General features: G+C 38.5%; 1 protein-coding gene across 1 annotated transcript; it reads right to left on the bottom strand.

Annotated features, from left to right (window-relative positions):
- Positions 1–2327: 2327 nt before the first annotated feature.
- On the bottom strand, positions 2328–18748 carry nmnat2 (nicotinamide nucleotide adenylyltransferase 2). The gene is made up of 11 exons (XM_038270036.1): positions 18550–18748; positions 15385–15473; positions 9293–9360; positions 8865–8943; positions 8562–8688; positions 7865–7945; positions 6754–6798; positions 6478–6554; positions 5715–5816; positions 4557–4624; positions 2328–3266 (listed from the first exon to the last, which is right to left on the bottom strand). Exons 1-11 carry the CDS (start codon positions 18632–18634, stop codon positions 3164–3166), a joined length of 924 nt encoding a protein of 307 aa, XP_038125964.1. The 5' UTR covers positions 18635–18748; the 3' UTR covers positions 2328–3163.
- Positions 18749–21444: the final 2696 nt, after the last annotated feature.

Consider the following 21444-nt stretch of genomic DNA (forward strand, 5'->3'; position numbering starts at 1 on the left):
AAAGAAGAAACGACGACTCCCTGCTGTTAATTTTTTTAATTTTTTGTTCTGCTGCCCCCTTTAGTTTGCTGTGTGGTTTCCCGGTTAAGCTCTAGCTACATGTTGGCAAACATCACATTATGTGGTTTGTGTGCAGATTGTCATTTCAGTAACGGCAGCTACAGGAGACTCAAACCAAGGGAAGTCTGACTTTACACCGACCCAGCATTCATCACATCTGAAAACTCACAGGTGACAAAGGTGTCTGGGTGGTTGTCAGAACGTTGCAGTAATCATGTCACATTGTTTTGGCAGCAAGCTGATCGCAGTGCGAACCACTTCATAGAGAATGGTGTTACAGCGCTGCCCTGAAGGAGATAAGCACTGACTTTTTGTAGGGTTTTTATAGTTTCCCTTTTTTTGCTTGTTTTAGGCAATATGACTAAGAAACATGTTTTACTTTAATGACGTCTGGAAAGCAAAAACTTTCTCCCAGAGCATTTGTCTTGGCAAAAAAAGGTCCAGACTCTGCCCAGTCCTGTGGAGTAATTGTGTGATCGATGCGGCCAATATGGTTTTCTGATAATTATTTTTAGGAAAATGAGATTTCTCAGTTTTAGGTTGATAAACCAGCTGAATTGATCCTTAAAGACAGGACTTTTGACTTGGTAAATTAAAGGTCTCAGTAGTGTGAAGGGTTCAAAGGGACCATCAGATTCTGGTTCTCATACAGGTGCTGGTCATAAAATTAGAATATCATGAAAAAGTAGATTGATTTCAGTAATTCCATTTAAAAAGTGAAACTTGTATATTATATTCATACATTACATACAAACTCATATATTTCAGATGTTTATTTTGTTTAATTTTGATGATTACAAATGACAACAAATGAAAATCTCAAATTCATCATATCAGAAAATTAGAATATTGTGAAAAGGTTCAAAATTGATGGCCCCTGGTGCCACACTCTAATCAGCTAATTAACTCAAACCACCTGCAAAAGCCTTTAAATGGTCTTTCAGTCTAGTTCTATAGGCTACACAATCATGGGGAAGACTGCTGACTTGACAGTTGTCCAAAAGACGACCATCGACACCTTGCACAAGGAGGGCAAGACACAAAAGGTCATCGCTAAAGAGGCTGGCTGTTCACAGAGCTCAGTGTCCAAGCACATTAATAGAGAGGCGAAGGGAAGGAAAAGATGTGGTCGAAAAAAGTGTACAAGCAAGAGAGATAACCGCACCCTGGAGAGGATTGTGAAACAAAACCCCTTCAAAAATGTGGGGGAGATTCACAAAGAGTGGACTGCAGCTGGAGTGAGTGCTTCAAGAACCACCACACACAGACGTATGAAAGACATGGGTTTCTGCTGTCGCATTCCTTGTGTCAAGCCACTCTTGAACCACAGACAGCGTCAGAAGCGTCTTGCCTGGGCTAAAGAGAAACAGGACTGGACTGCTGGTGAGTGGTCCAAAGTCATGTTCTCTGATGAAAGTAAATTTTGCATTTCCTTTGGAAATCAAGGTCCCAGAGTCTGGAGGAAAAGAAGAGAGGCACTTCATCCACGTTGCTTGAAGTCCAGTGTAAAGTTTCCACAGTCAGTGATGGTTTGGGGTGCCATGTCATCTGCTGGTGTTGGTCCATTGTGTTTTCTGAGGTCCAGGGTCAACGCAGCCACATACCAGGAAGTTTTAGAGCACTTCATGCTTCCTGCAGCTGACCAACTTTTTGGAGATGCAGATTTCATTTTCCAACAGGACTTGGCACCTGCACACAGTGCCAAAGCTACCAGTACCTGGTTGAAGGACCATGGTATCCCTGTTCTTAATTGGCCAGCAAACTCTCCTGACCTTAACCCCATAGAAAATCTATGGGGTATTGTGAAGAAGAAGATGCAATACACCAGACCCAACAATTCAGAAGAGCTAAAAGCCACTATTAGAGCAACCTGGGCTATCATAAAACCTGAGCAGTGCCACAGACTGATCGACTCCATGCCACGCCGCATTGCTGCAGTAATACAGGCCAAAGGAGGCCCAACTAAATACTGAGTGCTGTACATGCTCATACTTTTCATGTTCATACTTTTCAGTTGGCCAACATTTCTATAAATCCTTTGTTTTTATTGGTCTTCAGTAATATTCTAATTTTCTGATATGATGAATTTGAGATTTTCATTTGTTGTCATTTGTAATCATCAAAATTAAACAAAATAAACATCTGAAATATATGAGTTTGTATGTAATGTAGAAATATAATATACAAGTTTCACTTTTTAAATGGAATTACTGAAATCAATCTACTTTTTCATGATATTCTAATTTTATGACCAGCACCTGTATTTCTGAGGTTTGACTGCTTCATATCTATGTGTTTGAAGATAATGTTGATTAGATATTGCACCTTAATAGTGGTTTTACCACCGTAACGATGGAAAAAAATACTAAAAGCAGAGTAAAAGGGTTGGTTTTAGTTGGGGTTTTTCAACTGATTTATTTACTACATTGGATAGCTGTTTAAGCATAGAACCTCTGATTGTTTCAGGTACCTGTGCTTAGATCAGACACAATAATCGCTCAGTTTAAACAGTTCAGTTAAATTGTGCAAATAGCATCTTAACCATCGGATTTTTCATATGACAGTGATTTAGCTTCGGAGGCAGCCACTAAGATCATGGATGAGAATCTAAGGGATAAAGCTGAGAAGATGAACCGTTATTTGAGAAAAACATCAATGGATTGACCCCCTTCAGGTAGAAGTTTAAGTGGGTTTCTTGACTAAAAGCTTGATGGTTTGCAGCAGCTTTAAACTCTATCAATGCGGGAAAATCAGAAAAGTGTTTCTCAGACTAAGAGGAATCCTTTAGGTCTGCATCCATGAGAGATAAGCAAATACCCTGAAAAAGATGGAAGTTGGTGCACACTGAGCATGCCCAGTGGTCTGCCATGCATGCCTTATGATTTAACATGCCCCTCCCCCCGCTCCCATCCAAGGTAAAGTCAAATAACACAGAAGTATGGACACTAAAGCTCCTCTTTAAAAGCTCAAAAGGAGAGTATATGTTGACACAGAAGACAGACAGGTTTCAGTTTTCTGCATGGGGGGGTTATATAGATGTTAGGCGTTTTAGCCCCCCCTCCCTCCATATTAATTGTCCCAGTTGTCGTGTGGTCCGGCGGCTCTATCCTGAGGTGTTGATGTAGAGCTGGCTCTGCAGGATGTAGTCGATGACAGGCTGACTCAGGTAGTCCACCACGTGTCCGTCTCCGTGCTGCAGAGCCAGTCTGATGAACGGAGAGGAGGTTATTATACTGTTCACTTTAGAGGCATTTATTAAAGGAGAAATCCGGCCATATTCAGAATACAAACTTCTGAAAGTACTTTAAATTATTCCATACTGTTCAATAAATAATCAGTGTTTTTAATTCAGAGTAATTTTCATGTGAATGTGCTTTACTGGAGGCATCCATGTTTGTCAAAGAACACTACTGCCACCTACTGGTTTGTGACGTCACGGTGCGGTATCGGCTGTTGATCAAGTCCCAGTGCTGTATCTGGTGTTTGTCACAACGCGCTATTATCCAAGTCATCTTGAAAACATTCTTCTTCCAAATGTTGGCTACATATTACGGGTTTTTTCTCTGGCCAGAAGTTCGATGGCAAATCCTCCCTCTTCAAGTTGGCGATCCAACGACCAACCCGTCCGTGGAGGATCAGGAATCAGGAAGGTGAAATAACCATTTTATTTTTCCACTTTTACCCGATGTATTCCAGCATCCAGCTGCCATGCACGTGGGCATTGTCAGTTTCACTATAGCTCTGGTGAATTTCAATGGTGAAGTCCTCTGGAAATCTTCAATAATTGTTGTTGATTGCAGATGTGTCTAGTAGTTCCCATTGATTTAGCTTGTAAAGCGGGGAGAATGGCTCTAGGCTTACCGCACCGTGACGTCACTGCTGGAAGATGGCAGGAGGGAGGGGTTACTATATTTGGGCAAAAATGGCCGCTCCCAGACTCAATGATCGCAATGAAAATTATTGTTTTAATTTTTTTTACTGATTAATGCTAAATTCATTTAATCACTACGTATGTATTAGTTTTTGGTCTAGATAATGATCCATTGGTTATTTCTTGCTGATTGGACTTTTCCTTTAACTGCGAGGTTGCTAAGGTCAAGCTTTTCTAACATTAAATTATCTTTTACAAGCTTAAATAAGTTGTGGTCTGATTAAAACTCTAATATAGATCTTCTTCAGAAGAAAAAACATGGATTTCATTCATCCTTTATTGACCTTTAAGAGTTTCTTATACTCATCTAAAGAGATTTCAATGTTTTGCATCCATGTTCCATTTTTCAATGTACTTAGGAACTTAGATTAGTTCAGGAAGTCTGTTAAACCTCCAGCAGAACAAACCTGGCTATTTTGTTTTAAGAATCCCACATTGTGTGGATTCTGCAAACCCTTTTCTTAGATACAGACTTTCGGTGAAAAACCTGAACATGTTTTACAGAAATCAAAATAATCAGAGACGTTGGCCTGTTCCAGCCCTGCTAGTTCAGTTTTTATCCCACCTGCTCTTGGTTGAGCTGACGATGGACATCGGGTGGTTCGTTGCATCCTTTACCACAATGATGTTTTCCTAAAACACAGAAGGTCACAAAGGTCACGTGATGTTAAGATCTTCTCAAAGGTTTTTTTTATGACAAGGCAGAAAAGAGACATAATTCAGAGAAGTGGGCGGAGTTTAGTAGCTGATAAATTAGATGCTCTGCTGCCTGCGACTAGCAGGAGCAACAGAAACGACTCAAACATCAGCTGTTATTCACCTTTATTCTATTTTTTTTAAAGAGATACAGCATTAAGATTCATTCTGGAGAAAGTCTTAAGCCGGGCATACACTGTACGATTTTTTGCCCTTTTCAGGGCGATTCTCCAGTCATGTGAGAATTTTCCTATCGGACCGACTTTCAGCCTGATCATGCCTCATGTAGTATACAGGGGGTAACGAGGAGCGATCAGCCTCTCAGCACCACCTCCCCATCAGGAATCGTACGGTCAGGAGAAAATCAAATATGTTTTAAATTCATTCGGCCGTTGTAAGGTGGTCGTGGGCAAATCGCTCAGTGGGCAAACAAAGATTCTTCTTCGTCTTTCTCTCAGAAGAAAACACAGAAGTAAAAAAGCGTTCTCTCTGCAACATTGACAGACCCTAGTAGCCACGTTTGCTCAGCCATGTCTTTGTCCAAATACGTCGTCGCCTTTTCTTTTTAGGGCTTTCAGCACTAAATTTCACAAATTGCCAAGGCAGCGCGTTTCACTCTAGTGAGCTTGATATTTCTCTTCTAGTCCTTTGGCTTTGGGATAGATGAGTACGAGTAGCGCCATCTCACTGCGGAGCTGAGTCCCACCTGGTTTTTAGACGTACAGTGTGAAAACATACATCGTGACATGTGAACTCAGACTCTACTACGAAACCCTGCAGTTTCTTTGTACAGTGTGAACCGGAGCTGCAAGCAATGATTAAAAGTCTAGCACAGTGTATGCCCCACTTTAATGGTTGAGGGGGGTTAAATATAGTCTGAGATAGTGCGTTAACGAAAGACCCAATCACCTGCTACTGGCACAAATGTATTATTAAATCACTGGCTGCACTCAGCAGGGCTTTAATGTGCATTATTTTGTCGTCTTACTGCGCCGTACTGCAGAAACACCTAATCTGGATCCCCCACCTTGTATTTGCGGAGGACTGAGGAATGATTCATGATCCTCTCTGTGTCCACGCCGTCACGAGGAACAACCACTATCCCAAAATCACCCACAATCACCTCCATCTGCAAGCAAACAGAACCTTCAACCTTCAGCAACCTGCAACAGAGCTGAAAACATGATGACCTCATGGTGGAGCAACAGAGATTGACTTTCAGTTTATCCACCAGCAAGAAGATCAGTCCTAATTTTATTATCCATTCACCAACAGAAAAAAATCATTAGATTCAAATGTATTATAATAGGTAAACGTGTTGATTTAAAGGTAATCAACCACTTCAAACAGTAGGGGGAGCCTCATTCTAACACTGTAACCAGATGCAGATATTAAAGAAACAGAACATGCTTGAATTTTTGCATCTGTAGTGAATTCATGTCAGATCTACACACATGTGATGGGTTCATCTGACATTTAGAGGCTCATCAAAGATTCCTCATGTAGAAGCTTTATGCAGAATTCTGAAACCATGCAGAAACACATTGATGGGAATATCCGGGAGCTTTTTTAAATGTTTTTACAAAGTAGAGGAATATTTTCACTGTAATGTCTGATCAAACCAGGTTCTTTGACTTTATTGTTTGATCTGAAAATAAAGAATCATAGTTTCAGACGTTCAGTTTATCATAATGACAGCTAACTGAGGCAAGGAGACACATGTAGTTGGGAAGAGTTACATGTTAGTGGCTGGGGTTATGTCTATGTGGGCGGGGCAACAGTGTGCTTACATCACTGTCCTTCCACAGGCCAGGGATGCAGAAGGACTCCAGGAGATCACTGCCACACAGGAGCAAGATGCGTAACTCTACAGAGGATGGACAGGCAGGAGGAAAGAGACAGACACGTCCTCACTAAACATGACGTTTTCTGGGTAAACACCACCTTCTCTTTCTAAACATCATGTTTACTGAATCCAAACACGACAAGAAGGAGTTTAGACACAGTAGGAGGAAAAAGCAGAGGACAAAATTCTCTGATCTCACTCAGGACCAGAGAAAACTCACCAATCTCCTCATACCTCACCGTGGTCCCCAGGTTGGCATTTTCATCTGAAACAGACAGTTGGATATTTATTTCTGTCCTTAAAGCTGCATAAACATTTAGCTCTCTGAAAATAACCTGCTATTTTAATTGCATTAAATCAAATAAACTGCCTATGTTCCTAACAGAGCACTTTACTCTCAGTCTGCAGGTTCACTAGTGGTTCCTAGAATTTCTAAAAGTAGAATGGGAGGCAGATCTTTTAGTTATCAGGCTCCTCTCCTGTGGAACCAACTACCAGTTTTAGTCCGTGAGGCAGACACCCTGTCTACTTTTAAGGCTAGGCTTAAAACTTTCCTTTTTATAAAGCTTACAGGTAGAGTGGCTCAGGTTGCTATAGGCTTAGACTGCTGGAGGACATAGGGACCCCTTTTTCATCATTCTGCTTCATTCTAGCTCTATTCTCCCACTCTGCAGAATCTGTTAGTTCAATCTCTAACGTTCTGCTCTCTCTGCTTTTTCTCATAGTAGCTTCATCTGGTCTGTTCCTGTTTGGCTGTGACTCCATCCTGGAGAGAAATATCAGCTGTGCTGCTGCCATCAACACCTTTGTTTCTAGGTGTTGGAGATCGACCTGTTTTTCAGTGTAGTCCTGTTTCTCTGACTGTGACTAACTGGATGTGTTCTCTTCATCCTCTGACATGGGAGCTGGCTCGGAGCTGGATACCTGTGGAGCTGGTTTACAGATGGCTTTTCTATCTATGCTTCTTTTTCTATCTCTGCTTCTGTCTCCTTGAACCCCAGTGGGCCTCGGCAGATGGCCGCTCACACTGAGCCTGGTTCTGCTGGAGGTTTCTTCCTGTTAAAACGTTTTTCCTCTCTACTGTCGCTACAAGCATACTTGGTGTAATGGATTGCCTTTGAGTCAATGAGTCGATGCAATCAACTGGTTTTGATAAAAAAAACTTTGAATCAATTTGACTGGATGATCTGGTTGAACTGTAAAGTGCCTTGAGATGACATGTGTTGTGAAATGGCGGTATATAAATAACCTGAATTGAATTGAATTAGGCAAATTAAAACCTTTGCCTCCACACAGTGTCTATCATCACAAATAAAATGATGTTTTCTCACCAACAAATGTGAAACGCTCCATGTTGGGCCGAACACAGCAGATTTTACCCAAATTCTCACTGATCTTCCCCCAAAGCTTGACTGAAGAGAAACAAACAAACAAAAAAAGAATCCATAAAGACATGCAGCTCAAACTGTTTTACCTACATCAGAGATTTAATTAGAACATACATAGTGTCACAGTCCTACATAGGCTGCAATAACTATAGATTCATAACCATATTTATAGGCAGTTTTATTACAATTTTATAGTATTATTTCTATGTTAATTTATGCTATTTTTTGCATTGCCATGTTAAAATCTAATCATAGGTTCTATCATAGGTTCTGCTAAAATTACTGCTGCTTCCTACTGGTATTCTCTGCTATGCTGTTCTATGTATTCTATTCTGTTTTATTATAAGTGATGCTGCTATGATTTGATGTTTTATGCTGATCTATTCTTTCCAGTGCTATGCTATTCTTTACTACTGTATACTATATCTATTCTATTCTATTCTATTCTATTCTATTCTATTCTATTCTATTCTATTCTATTCTATTCTATTCTATTCTATTCTATTCTATTCTATTCTATTCTATTCTATTCTATTCTATTCTATTCTATACAATGTAATGTTCCTGCCATGCTTTTGAATGCTTTTCTTTGTCCTACTTTGCATCCCTCATTAACAGATGTTGGATCAGTTGGACTCACTGGCTGTGGGCTTATGGTTCATGTCGTTGTGGTCCTGGTAGATGGGTGTAGTCTGGTTCTGTGGCTGACCAATCACAGGAGTGGTTGAGGGCGTGTTGACATTGGAAAGGATGCATCCCGTGACTCTCTGAGAAAAAGAAAAGGTTATTAGAGGTTTAATAAGGACCACATTTGGTTTGCTGTCACTGCATCAGGTTGGACACAGAACACATGAAGCTCCTGGTCTTAAAAAGTTCTGTTGGTTATTCTGCTGCTGTTTAGTTCCTGATTAGTTTAATGTCCTGGTGAATGTTAGTGACTGACCTTCATGAGGTCACGATGGTGCTCCAACACGCTGCACGTGGTCTGCCAGGTTTCCTGATAACACTCCCAGGGATCCACCCTGCAGGTGCAGAAAGTCTCACAGTGAAACTCTGCTCTCATCCCACTTGTTTCAAAGAATAAAACTATTTTTCAATTTTTTTTAACTCTAACAAAGTTCAGGTTTTATTTCCCCTTTACAATTATATGAGAAACATCTAGAACAGTTAAAAGCTGCAGAGAAGCACAACTGATGAGCTCAAAATCTATATTTAGGCCTTAAGCTCAAAGAGAGAATAAATCAGCAAAGAAATATTCTGTCTATGACAGATGATGAAACAAAATAAAACATAACTTAATGTTTTAACATGCTAAGTAAAAACACTTTCAAAATAAAATAATTTTTCTTTGTTGGAAAACTGACACCTCACCTGATCCAATCAGAAGACTGCACAGCCAGTTGACACATGGTAAGGCGATGTTGACTGGACACCAAGCCCTGAGAGGTGGAAAAAAATGCAGATCAGATAGAAGTAAATTACAAATGCTGGGCTATAAACAGTTTTCTGGGCTGTTTAATTTGGCCTGATAACTATTGGTACAACAGCTCAAATCATAGTTAAGTTGCTGTTCTCCATGAATCAGTCTGTTCTGGAGTACTTCTGCTCCACTGCTTAAGGTGCCATGCCAGCTACATGGAGAGAACATAACAATAATTGGACTTTACTAATCTCACATTGGAGAAATTTACCTCTGCATTTAGCCATCGTCTTGGGGAGAAGTGGCCTGCCACTGTGTGGGACCCAGGGAGCAATGTGGGGTAAAGGATCTTTGCTCAGAGAGCCAGACTGACAGTCTGTGGGAGTGGGGCTTGAACTCAGAACCTCTGGATTCCAAGCGCTATGCCGTAACCACTAGGTCGCCACTCTTATCAATGTAAAAACAGTGTTTGACGGCCTGTATAAACTTCTATGTAGATAAACACTGGATCACTGGTGATCTTCACTACAAGTGAAAAAAAACATTCATGTAGGAAAGCAGGGGACTATTGAGGAGTACAGAGAATCAGTTAAGATAAAAGATAGCAAGAAGGATAAAAAGTTTTAGCAAAATTTTTTTTATAATATTTTATATTTAAAAACTAAATATAGATATAAATATTTTTCTGCCAAAGCTAAATTACACACATTAGCCAACAGGTGTAGTTCAGGAACAAGCTGAGCATCCTTCTCTTCTGCCCACAGCCAAAAACACATCCCACCTTCATTTGACCAAATACTTCATCTCAAATTATTCAACCATCTGCCATGGACCATCATTTACTTCATCCTTGCGGATGCATGTCTCTAAAAGTCAGTTTAAGAGGCAGATTAGAACAATATATGACACCAAGACAGTGTCAGACCCCGAGTCCTGAAGGCATTTCAGCTCTTTGATATTCTATAATCATTCTGCCCTGGTCTGGTATCAAACAAAACACAACAACATGGGACATCAGACCCATTTTCCTACACCTGCTTAAACAAACTGTTGTTAGGATTATTTTTATTGAAGATGTGTGAGTCTGTTAATTCCTAATATTACCTGCCTGTTGTGTGTCAGAACAAATGTTTTACCCAGTAGTTTATCTCATTAGGACGGTTCCTCTGTCAGGATAAAAAGTCATCTTCATTCTGTACATGGCAAAGATTTGGGAATGGAATGAGAGCGGTGTCCTTGATCTAAGAACAAGGTGTAACATTTTGATAAGGTTGCAGCCATGGATGTCTCCTCATCTTCAAGTGCGTATGATGTAATGATGTAATCACTGGCAGACTGGAGTTGTATAAAATGCTCCTTTAACTGTGAACCAGGGCCACTTTAACAAGATGTGAGCCCGGTTGGTAACCACTGCCTTCTATAACTTGAATGCAATGTCTCTGATCTGAGTAAGATTACAATTTCTGTCTAAATCTGTTGTCCTGTCTCATGGTTATTTAATACATAAACATTAGGAAGTGTTATTCTAAGAGTTTGTCCTGAGTGATCTCTTCTCAGGAAAAGAACCGCAGAGAGAAAGCTTCAAGGTCTAAACACAGAGCTTTCCTTTAAACAATGTAGATATAGGTAATATCAATTATTACCTCTGAGTATTATTATAACTGAGTATTATTATTTGATCATCCAGTGTGTTAAATATGGTTCAGCCTTACTGCTTCTCAGAAACACTAGTTGCAGCCAACAAGTTTTTAACATAATGTGAAGCCTTCAGAAGGTGTCCCTTCAGCCGGTGTCATGTCCTTTCTCACATGGTCCTGAAAAGATACCACAGGCTTTGCGGTTGGAGCTAATTGATCATCAATGTTACCCTATTTAACAGGACATGTTTAAAGGATAAATCCGGTCATATTCAGAATTAAAACTTCTGAAAGTACCATAAATCTAAAATTATTCCATACTGTTCAATAAATTAAAAGTGTTTTTAATTTAGAGTAATTTTGTTTGTTAAAGAACACTACTGCCACCTACTGGTTTGTGACGTCACGGTGCGGTATCGGCTGTTGATCAAGTCCCAGTGCTCTATCTGGTGTTTGTCACAACGCGCTATTATCCAAGTCATCTTGAAAACATTCTTCTTCCAAATGTTGGCTTCATATTACGGGTTTTTTCTCTGGCCAGAAGTTCGATGGCAAATCCTCCCTCTTCAAGTTGGCGATCCAACGACCAACCCGTCCGTGGAGGATCAGGAATCAGAAAGGTGGAATAACTCTTTATTTTTCACTTTTACCCGATGTATTCCAGCATCCAGCTGCCATGCACGTGGGCATTGTCAGTTTCACTATAGCTCTGGTGAATTTCAATGGTGAAGTCCTCTGGAAATCTTCAATAATTGTTGTTGATTGCAGATGTGTCTAGTAGTTCCTATTGATTCTGCTTGTAAAGCGGGGAGAATGGCGCTAGGCTTACCGCACCGTGACGTCACTGCTGGAAGATGGCAGGAGGGAGGGGTTACTATATGTGGGCAAAAATGGCCGCTCCCAGACTCAGATCGCAATGAAAATTATTGGTTTTTACTGATTAATGCTAAATTCCTTAAATCACCGCCAACATATTAGTTTTAGGTATATAAAAATTAATCCATTGATTATTCCTTGCTGACCAGACTTTTCCCTTAAGTTGCTTACAGTTGGCGTGTTTCATGCTTCATTAAATGAAGCCAAACTTCCAGACATGTTTTCTGGCTTCACCTACCTACCTACATTTACTGTGATGAACCAACAAAATCCTACTGACTTATGAACACCTCAGATCTGCAAATCCCCTGTTTTATTACTAACCTTTTAAGTGACAGTTAAATGATTTTAAAAGGGTTACATATGTTAAGTTCTGAGTTGTGACTTAGTAAAGTAAGATCCTCTGTACATAAACATATTCTAGAAAGAACTATTTAATTAAAATATTAATGCATTGATGGTGATCATTGATTTGGAATTTATTTATTGTGATTGTACAGCAGTACAATGAAATTAACAATACTTCCAAAGTCAGTGTGGCTCCTGATTTAAAAAGTTTGCCCAGCCCTTATGTAGATCACTACCTCTAAGCAGGTGTAAAACCCATAGACAGAAGGTTTGACTCCAAGTTTTAGGTAATACTGTCTGAACCTTCTAGCTCTGAGTTAAAACTATCTTTTTACCTCTATATTATCATTATTTATCTCGTTCCATAAGACCACAAAAGGTAAAGAAATTAAACAGACAATGATGATTTTCTGTTTTGATTATGTATTTTTCACCTACGGATAAAGAATAAATCTAAAAAGGCTTTAATAGAATACCTACGGTTGTGCATTAAGCAGAAAAAAATGATAGAAAAAAACTCTAATAATAAGAAAAGAGAAGTAAAGACTCTATTTGCTGTATAAACTGGATTTCTGCAGCATCTATTATTCATGATATGTGTTTTTTGTGGAAGCTGAGAGAAAGTAGGACAAGATCTTTATTAATTCCTGCAGAGCTGCAGCTGCATACAGGCTGATGATATCTGAGGCTGGTAATGGAGGAAAACACAACAGGAGCTGATCTCCCAGCAGGAAGACAGAACCTCAGGTTCTGTTCAGGCTAAAGCACCAACAGAAACAACTGGAATGTTCTGATCTTTAGAAGCACCAGAACAAAGGATGAGTCAGCATGGACTGGTTCTGACACACATCATTGCCTCCCAACTGAGAGCTTCACTCAAACACGTCAAACACTGAAAACTGCTTTGACTCTCCTCAGTGGAATAATGACATGTTATCAATGGAATAAGAACAGATGAAGGCAGGATTGTTACAGAAAATATTGGACTAAGGTTTCTAATCACCTGTTGAAACAACAATAGTATTGAGTTATTGTCTTGTTTTTACTAAAGTCAAGAAAATATCCATGTGCAAAGGGAAATAATTGTGAAAGTAGAATGAATATATTAAAGGAAATACATTTTCACATTGATAGCAAAGTTGATGTAATTTGAGACTGAAAGAAAAGTTTGTAGAGAAAATATTTTGTCGTCCAATAAAAGATAAATTCAAGGGAATAAAGCCTTCTCAAATATATATGTTTACTTTCAAATATTGTTTAAGTCTTATGTTTTTATCAAATTAAAGAAAAAAAGAAAAACAGCTGAGAGGGGAAAATACATCTTTTTGACGAGAAAAATAAATAGAAGTGGGTAGCACAGCTGCATTGCAGCAAGAAGGTTCCGGGTGCGAATCCTGGCCCGGGGTCTTTCTGCATGGAGTTTGCATGTTCTCCCTGAGCATGCATGGGTTCTCTCCGGGTACTCCGGCTTCCTCCCACAGTCCAAAAACATGACTGTTAGGTTAATTGGCTTCTCTAAATTCTCCTTAGGTGTGAGTTTCTGCATGAATGGTTGTTTGTCCTGTTTGTCTTTGTGTTGCCCTGCAATGGACTGGAGACCTGTCCAGGGTGGACCCCGACATACAGATAGGCACCAGCACCCCTTGCTACCCAAGCAGGGATAAGCCTGATTGAAAATGGATGGATGGGTGGAAACTGGCCAGTTGGAACACAGACCCCTGACACAATTTTGACATAGAGAGAAAAATCCTGAATGGAAAGCAAAGACTTATGTTTTGAAAAAGAATTAAAAAATTTTGAGAGAGAAATCTATTTTTGAGAGAAAATGTTTACACTCTGAAAAAAAGAAAAAACAACAACAACAACATTTGAGAGTAAAAGTAAATTTTTATGAGAGCTTTTCCATTAGAATCATTTTCCAAATGTCAGTTTATCTTTTATTTATTAAGAACAACATTTTCTCTCAAAACTTTTTCTTAATTCTCAAATAACTTTGGATTGTTGCCATCATTGTTAAAATTTGTTTATTTTTATTTTCCTCTTTTATACAGCTTTTTATCCCCCAATCATAACCAGAAATCTATAAAATCAGTTCATCTATACTGACTTTGTTCAGACATTCCAGTAGTATCCTATTTTTAAAACCATGCATTCAAACTCAGTTTCCTACTTTAGACAATTTATTTAGGTTGTTGACAATGTAGCAATCCCTCATACCAAGCATGAAGTTAGAGGAAGAGGAGGAAACCTTCAGCAGCAGCTGAACCTGGCTCAGTGAGAGGAGCCATCTTTTTCTGATCATGTTGATCAGAGCTGTTTTCTTCAACCAATATTTTCAGGCTGCAAGGTTATGGTGGTTGTAAAATCTGATGATATTTAATAGGAAAACTTCCTCAGGTTTTAGTTAAAGTTCTTCAACAAATAATAAAACCTGTTTGCATTCAGATGTTTTGTAGATTTCGAGAAGCTACTGTTTCTTATTAATTTTCTTAAGAACAGATCTAAACAGGTGAAGATCTAGAGTTTCTGAGAGTTGAAGCGTTACAGTTTAGAGACCTGTCCAAGATAAACACAGTATGGGTCCAAGTTTCAGGAATAGAATCAGAATCTTTTCCCTACGTTGCTTCATTTAAGAAGGATTTCGACTTTGTTCCACTTTTGTTCTCAAATAAGAAAACTAACTAAACAGAAGTTAACTGAAAGGTTTTCATTTTAAATATGAATTTATGCATTTAAACTACTGACGACAGCGTGCTTTTCTTTTTTCCACATGGAATCATCATTATTATTATTTTAACTTTAAGAAATGTTTTCCTTCCTTATGCAGGATTCTGAGTAAGTACAACTGAAAAGGTTGTGGCCCCTATAACACAAACTCATTATACATTTCCAGAAATAATGCAGAGGATTTCTGGCTAAAATAACACTTGATGTTTTCCTATTATTTAAAGAGTTTATAATTAAACCAACACAATGAAATTAATCTTGGTCCTTAATTATTATGAATAAAATGATCTTATTGGAACTGATTTTAACTGCGGATCCATCATGATACTGAAGCAGTACTCTAAAGTTGGTGTTTTATCAAAGGAAGGAGGCAATGTCACCCCCATGAGGTCACTCTGTGATCTGCATCAACACAGACTGATTCCACCCTGAAAAGGTGTTTTGGTTTCACTCACTGGTTTTCCATAGGAGTCATGAACTGGTGAGATGATTCCTCCGATCACGATGAAACGTCCAGTTTGGTGCAGATATTCTCTGGCTTTTTCTAACACAAAGAGGAGAGGAATTTATTTTCAACAGAATAATCACAGCATGTCTACATAGCCTGGAGAGAGTAAATTTTATTTTAAAGATTTTCCTAAAAGCAGAATCAGAACCTAATCCATGAAAAAATCCTCAGAAAAATTGAAAGATCAAAATCTGCTCCATGGAACTAAAAGTTAAACCAATATCTAAACTCTGAATATGTGGGACTTCTCATGTTAAATATATGTAGATATTCTAAAAAGAAATATGGTTGAGTTTCTTACTAATGCTATTTGTATTTCTGACATTTAAATTGAAAAAGCTTCCTGGATGGGAAGCGGAACGTCTTTAAACTTGGAAACAAAGTCCAGTGGATTGTTTATTGACTTTTTTGGAATAACTCTGACCCTGATGACTGAGAATCTTCGCCAGCATCTGTAGATATGTTGGCACTAAATTTAACTTTAGATGTTAAAGGTTAATATTTAGGCTTGCATGAGTACAGGAGTTCAAGAAGTTTTAAGATGCTGAATCTGTTACAAATTTGAATAAAAAAAACATCTCTGTGGCTCCAGCAGAGGTTTTAGACAAGCTCAGTAAATGTAGGGAAACCTCATGGAGTTTATAAATTACAGCCTTTTAAACCTGCCTGCAAGACATGTTTGTAAACAAAACTGTTGGTATGGATTATTGTCATCAGATTTAAATAATGCAAATCTGACTTTTTCTAATTTTATTAAACAGACTAGAAAAATAAGGAAATCTGCTGGTGATTTTTTTATTTTGAAACTTTAAAATAACATTTATTGACTGTGTGAATCATCTGGATCGGATCCAACCAAATAAAAATTAATCATATTCTAGTGTAGGCCTGTTTTCCTGATGAGTCTTCATGTCACTGTTGTTCCTGTGTATTTCAGAATCACTTTCCCTTTTTCCAGGAATTCCATCTTCTGGTTTATCTCATTCTCTCCTTACTCCCAGTTTGACCTGCAGCTACATGCACTCCACCAACTCTTTACCAGCTCATGGATTTAAACATAAAATAGTCTGTGTGGACAGTAATCAGTCAAGTATCATTTCTGGGGGATTCATGTCGTCACTGAACAGCTATGGAACTCAAGCTGTTGATAAAACTCAAAGCTTAGTTTTTTTTTATTTAATTCTGACTTACTAAGAAAAAAACATACATTTATGAAAAATTATTAGACAAACGAAAGCATGTTACTTGTTTACCTTCTATCTATTAAAATGAGAAGAACAGGGGGAAAAATAATAATTTTTAAACATTTTAAACATAAAACTCAGTGACCAATATGGCCACCTTTCTTCTCAACAACATTAACACGTTTCCAAGGAAGGAGTCTGTCCAGTTCATGATCTGTTGTAGATCCTTTCAATCTGCAGGTTTACTAGTGGTTCCTAGAATTTCTAAAAGTAGAATGGGAGGCAGATCTTTTAGTTATCAGGCTCCTCTCCTGTGGAACCAACTACCAGTTTTAGTCCGTGAGGCGACACCCTGTCTACTTTTAAGGCTAGGCTTAAAACTTTCCTTTTTGATAAAGATTATAATTAGAGTGGCTCAGATTATCCTGAGCTATGTCTATAGTTATGCTGCTATAGGCTTGCAATAAACTGGTTTTCCTTAGATAGAAAACTTTGAATCAGTTTTACTGGATGATCTGGTGAACTGTAAAGTGCCTTGAGATGACATCCACAAAGGTCCAACTCGTTGTCCCTTAATAATACCAGCTCATATCAGAACCTAGTCTCAACCTCACTGATATCTCAGTCTAAACCTCAATTCATGTTACTGATCTAGCCTCAGGTCCATCCATTGGCTCTGACAAGACTCTCATGAGTCTTTAGACGCTTCCTGGTCCCATCCTGATGTTTCAGTTTGCTTATTATCTTCCTTGTCGGTTTTCCTTTGCCTGGTCATGTTTTTCCTCTCAATCCTTTTCTGTGGTTAGGTGTTTGCAAGCAACAGAGTCATGGACAGTCACCCTGCTTATCAGTTGGAAATATTTTTTTTAATCAAATTATAACCTAATAATTCTGTCTCTCCTGTATTAATATGCTGGTTTAAGGTGTTTCTCTTTGTAAATGTATTAAATTCCATCCGTCACCCTTCCTTCTCATAACGCATGCAAGACATCTCACAGAAAGAGACGGAGCGTTTCTAAGGTAACCAACAGGACCAAAGCTTTCACAAACTAAATCATTTATTAAATAAAAAAGCAATGTCATGGAAATGCACATCAGTGACTCCATTCGGTTGACCTCTGCATACACATAACACTATGTAACCTTATTTTTATATTACATAGCAGTGTGCTTTAAATTTAAAAATGAAAGCTTCAACATTGAAATAGTGATATTTATATATTAGAAATTATTTATCACCCCTCCAAACTCCTCATGCACACATGTTAAATATCTGCCAGTTACAGAAAACTGACTGATAAATTTAACCAATCAATCTATCCTTATCATCAAATTAGTTTAAAAAGTGAGTGAACATTATCCGCATTTAGATTTAAAATTCAAAGCAATCAGCGTTTTTATTTTTTCCTCACATTGTTGATATTGAGCTCTCTGGATTTTCTTGTTTATTCACAGATTTGTAATTAAAGAAGTTCGTTCCCATGTTTTCATCAGGATGTTTTCATGCTGAATTTCCACCCTAAGCGATCATTCTGAGGGTGTTTTCCTGAACTTCCTGCTCCACTTTCTGTTTGTTGTGTAACATGGTTGAGGAAAATCCCGCAGGATCCCAGGTTTCCTGTCTGCGCTGCGCCACACGGTTCGGACAGCGGTTCTGCCCAATGTTTTCTATCGGAACCGGTACTGATGAATCAGAAACTGGAATGTTTGGATTATCGAGTTGTGTTTGATGCGTCGCCCATTTCAGCACCACCCTCCTGGACAGCACCAACCTGATGCACCAATCCGAACTAACATCTGGTTTCCTGTTATATAAACAGCTGGATTAGGTTCGGATGTGTATGACTGGTACCAGAGAGGGGGTATGGTATCCTTATGGGTCCCCTCACAGGCCTGTCCCCCTCCCCCATAGTCCCTCAGATGCTCACCGAACATATGGATGTGTCCCTTGGTGATGGGGTTGAAGCTGCCGCAGGACAGCAGGATGACGTGCGTCTTACTGGTTTCCGTCATAGTGATTCGGTCCGATCTCGGTTCAGTCGGGTTCTCTTTGACAGAGAGAGGCGAGGCTGATGGCGAGTCTGCGGCAGGGTGCTGAAGAAAGCAGCGTTGGTGCCTTAAAGTGACAGAGTAAAATCAGCGGGAGGTTGAGAACTGCTATATGTGACTGTCTCTTTAAATCTGACCATCAGACTCCATCACTGGGAGACAGGATAGTGATGCTGCCTGCTACTTACTCACCATCCCTCAATACTCCTCAGTATATATGAATCAGTTCCATCACAGGTAGATCATCTTCAGTAAAACTGGTGGAAACTTCTCTAGAATATTAGTTATATATTAGAGGTATATCAGAGTAACACTTTTCATTTGACCCTCTTTGCTTCACTGAGCTGTCATGTTACAGACACAATTACTAGGGTTTTATTGAATGAACTGCCTGTTCATGCCATGCTTTCACTTCAAAAATACTCTTGAACAAGACCACTTGATGAAATATACATCTAAACATATATTAGCAAATTAGTAGCTAATAAAGTGTGTGAGCACTAACAAAAAATAACCTTAATACATTTGAGTTTTTAATGCAAGGATTTAGAGATCATCATAACACTGAAATTGCACTGGTGAAAGTCACCAATGGTAATATTGTCAGGTTGGGTGGAGGTTTGAAGAACCCAAATGCAGAGATGAAGGCTGAGGTGGTTACTTGCCAGTTTAATATCTATTTTATTTCAGCAGAAGCAAAAATCCACAAACATAAATCCGGAAATCCACATAATACTGAAATCCAGAAAACTCACATGTAGGGTAAAGAAAAGACGATGAAACAAAGACCAGGCTAATCAGCCAATTGGGAGCAGGTGTGGACAGAGGAATGTAAAAGGTAACTTGGGGAAAGGAGACTGATACAGGAGGATGACAGGGGGAAAACAAGAAAACACATAAGAACTTAAATACAATCAAAAATAACTAGAACAAATAAGGGAATAAAACCAATGAAAACTAAAAGAGAAAACTTAAAACAGTATGGAGGACCAACTCTGCCATATCTAAAAATAAATACAGAACTAAATAAATTCTTAATAAATAAATAAACATTCAATTAATTGCCCCCCAAAATACAATTAACAAATAAATGTAGGTAGAAATTTAATTATACAGTGAGACATAAATGTATCTAACTTTTTAAATTAGCTTCTTTATTTATTCGCCTTTGTAAGAAGCACCTTATTTATATATTGTCCATTATAATCTCAACTTTATTTATTTATTACTTACTTTTTTAAGTATTCATTTATGTGCATGATATGATATATTTCTCTGTTTTATCCTTCCTTTGTATTTTTTTACCCCCTTTATTTCTTCAACGTTATTTATTTTTGCCATCGTATTTACATTTCCGTATGTATTTCTGCCTCATTATGCAAATGAGGAAGTGCGTGTCTTAGAGGGTCACCCTCTGCTCATTGGTTGTTCAGCGTTTTAGTGCATACGTTGAATCTACAGGAGGAGAGGACAGTCTGAAGTCAGTGCTCGTTTCTCAGTTCATAAGAACGCGAGTAAGGACTCGTGTCCTCACCAAGTATGTTCTTGAGAAGAACCCAGGAAAGCCTGGACTCTGGAAAAACGTGAGCATGCAGCATAAATCTGGGTCAATTAGAAGAGAAGCGTACTGATGAAGTCATCACACGCTCGGCTCATCTGAAGCTGCTTTTCTCCTCCTGTTATTAAGAGTCTAGATAATAATAAATAATGACTTTTTCATTTAGTGGGGGAATAATAATTAACACAGTCAGATAAACACAAAACAAATGAACGTTTTGCCAAATAAAACAAAAAAATCGCCATCATAGCCAGCGGTACTTCACAAGACAGGGCCGCTGCAGAAGGGCTGCCGTTAGCCTCGGAGCTCCGCTTGTTGCCGCAGTCCTCTCAATTTCGGTACTTTTTTAAAAAAAATTACTCATAAAGTCGGTAAATGGGCCATAAAGTGACGCTTAAAAGTATAATGTTCTTGCCTCAAATGATCTTAAAATGTTCTTTTATTGAACAACAGTAACAGAAAAGTTAACTTTTAACTTAATACTTTGAGCTCTGTGAGTTAAGAAGATGGCCGCTTCCTCCAAATTCTGAAACACTACATTGTCTATATCTGTGTCCATGTGTGCCACTAACTGAAACACACGCTCTGTCAGAGCGTCTAAACGAAAAATAATAAAGTCAATACTAACATTAACATTGTTTTCAAAAACAGTTGCTAAATGCCTCAGCTCACTGATAACTTCAGCGTAACTGGCCATCTTTGCTGTGACCTTGGTCGGTGGCATGTAGATTCGACGGATGCAGTAAAATGCTAACCAACCAAAATGCTAACCAACCAAAATGCTAACCAACCAATGTCCTTAAGACACGCTGGTCCTCATTTGCATAATGAGGCAGAAATGCAGGCAGAAATGTAAAAACGAGAGCCAGAAATAAAAAGCGGCGAAGAAATAACTAGGGTAAAAAAATACAATGGAAGAATAAAACAGACAAAAATATTATAAAATGTACATAAGAAAAATAGTCTAATTGGAATCTGCCTTTTTTTAACACTGCATTTTAAACACTGAATTTTTTTAACACCGCATTTTAAACACTGCATTTTTTTACACATTGAATTCCCTACACTAAAATTTTATCTTGTAAAATTTCACCTGAAAAAATTCAGCTGCAAAAAAATTCAGCTGCAAAAATTCAGCCGCAAATGTGTTGACCTTTTAGTGAAGTCAAGCCAAAGCAATCTACACTTTAGCACTAAATCTACTTTTTTTTGTTAA

Source organism: Cyprinodon tularosa, unplaced genomic scaffold (assembly GCF_016077235.1).
Source record: "Cyprinodon tularosa strain WSP-4 unplaced genomic scaffold, ASM1607723v1 ctg749, whole genome shotgun sequence".
NCBI lineage: Eukaryota > Metazoa > Chordata > Actinopteri > Cyprinodontiformes > Cyprinodontidae > Cyprinodon > Cyprinodon tularosa.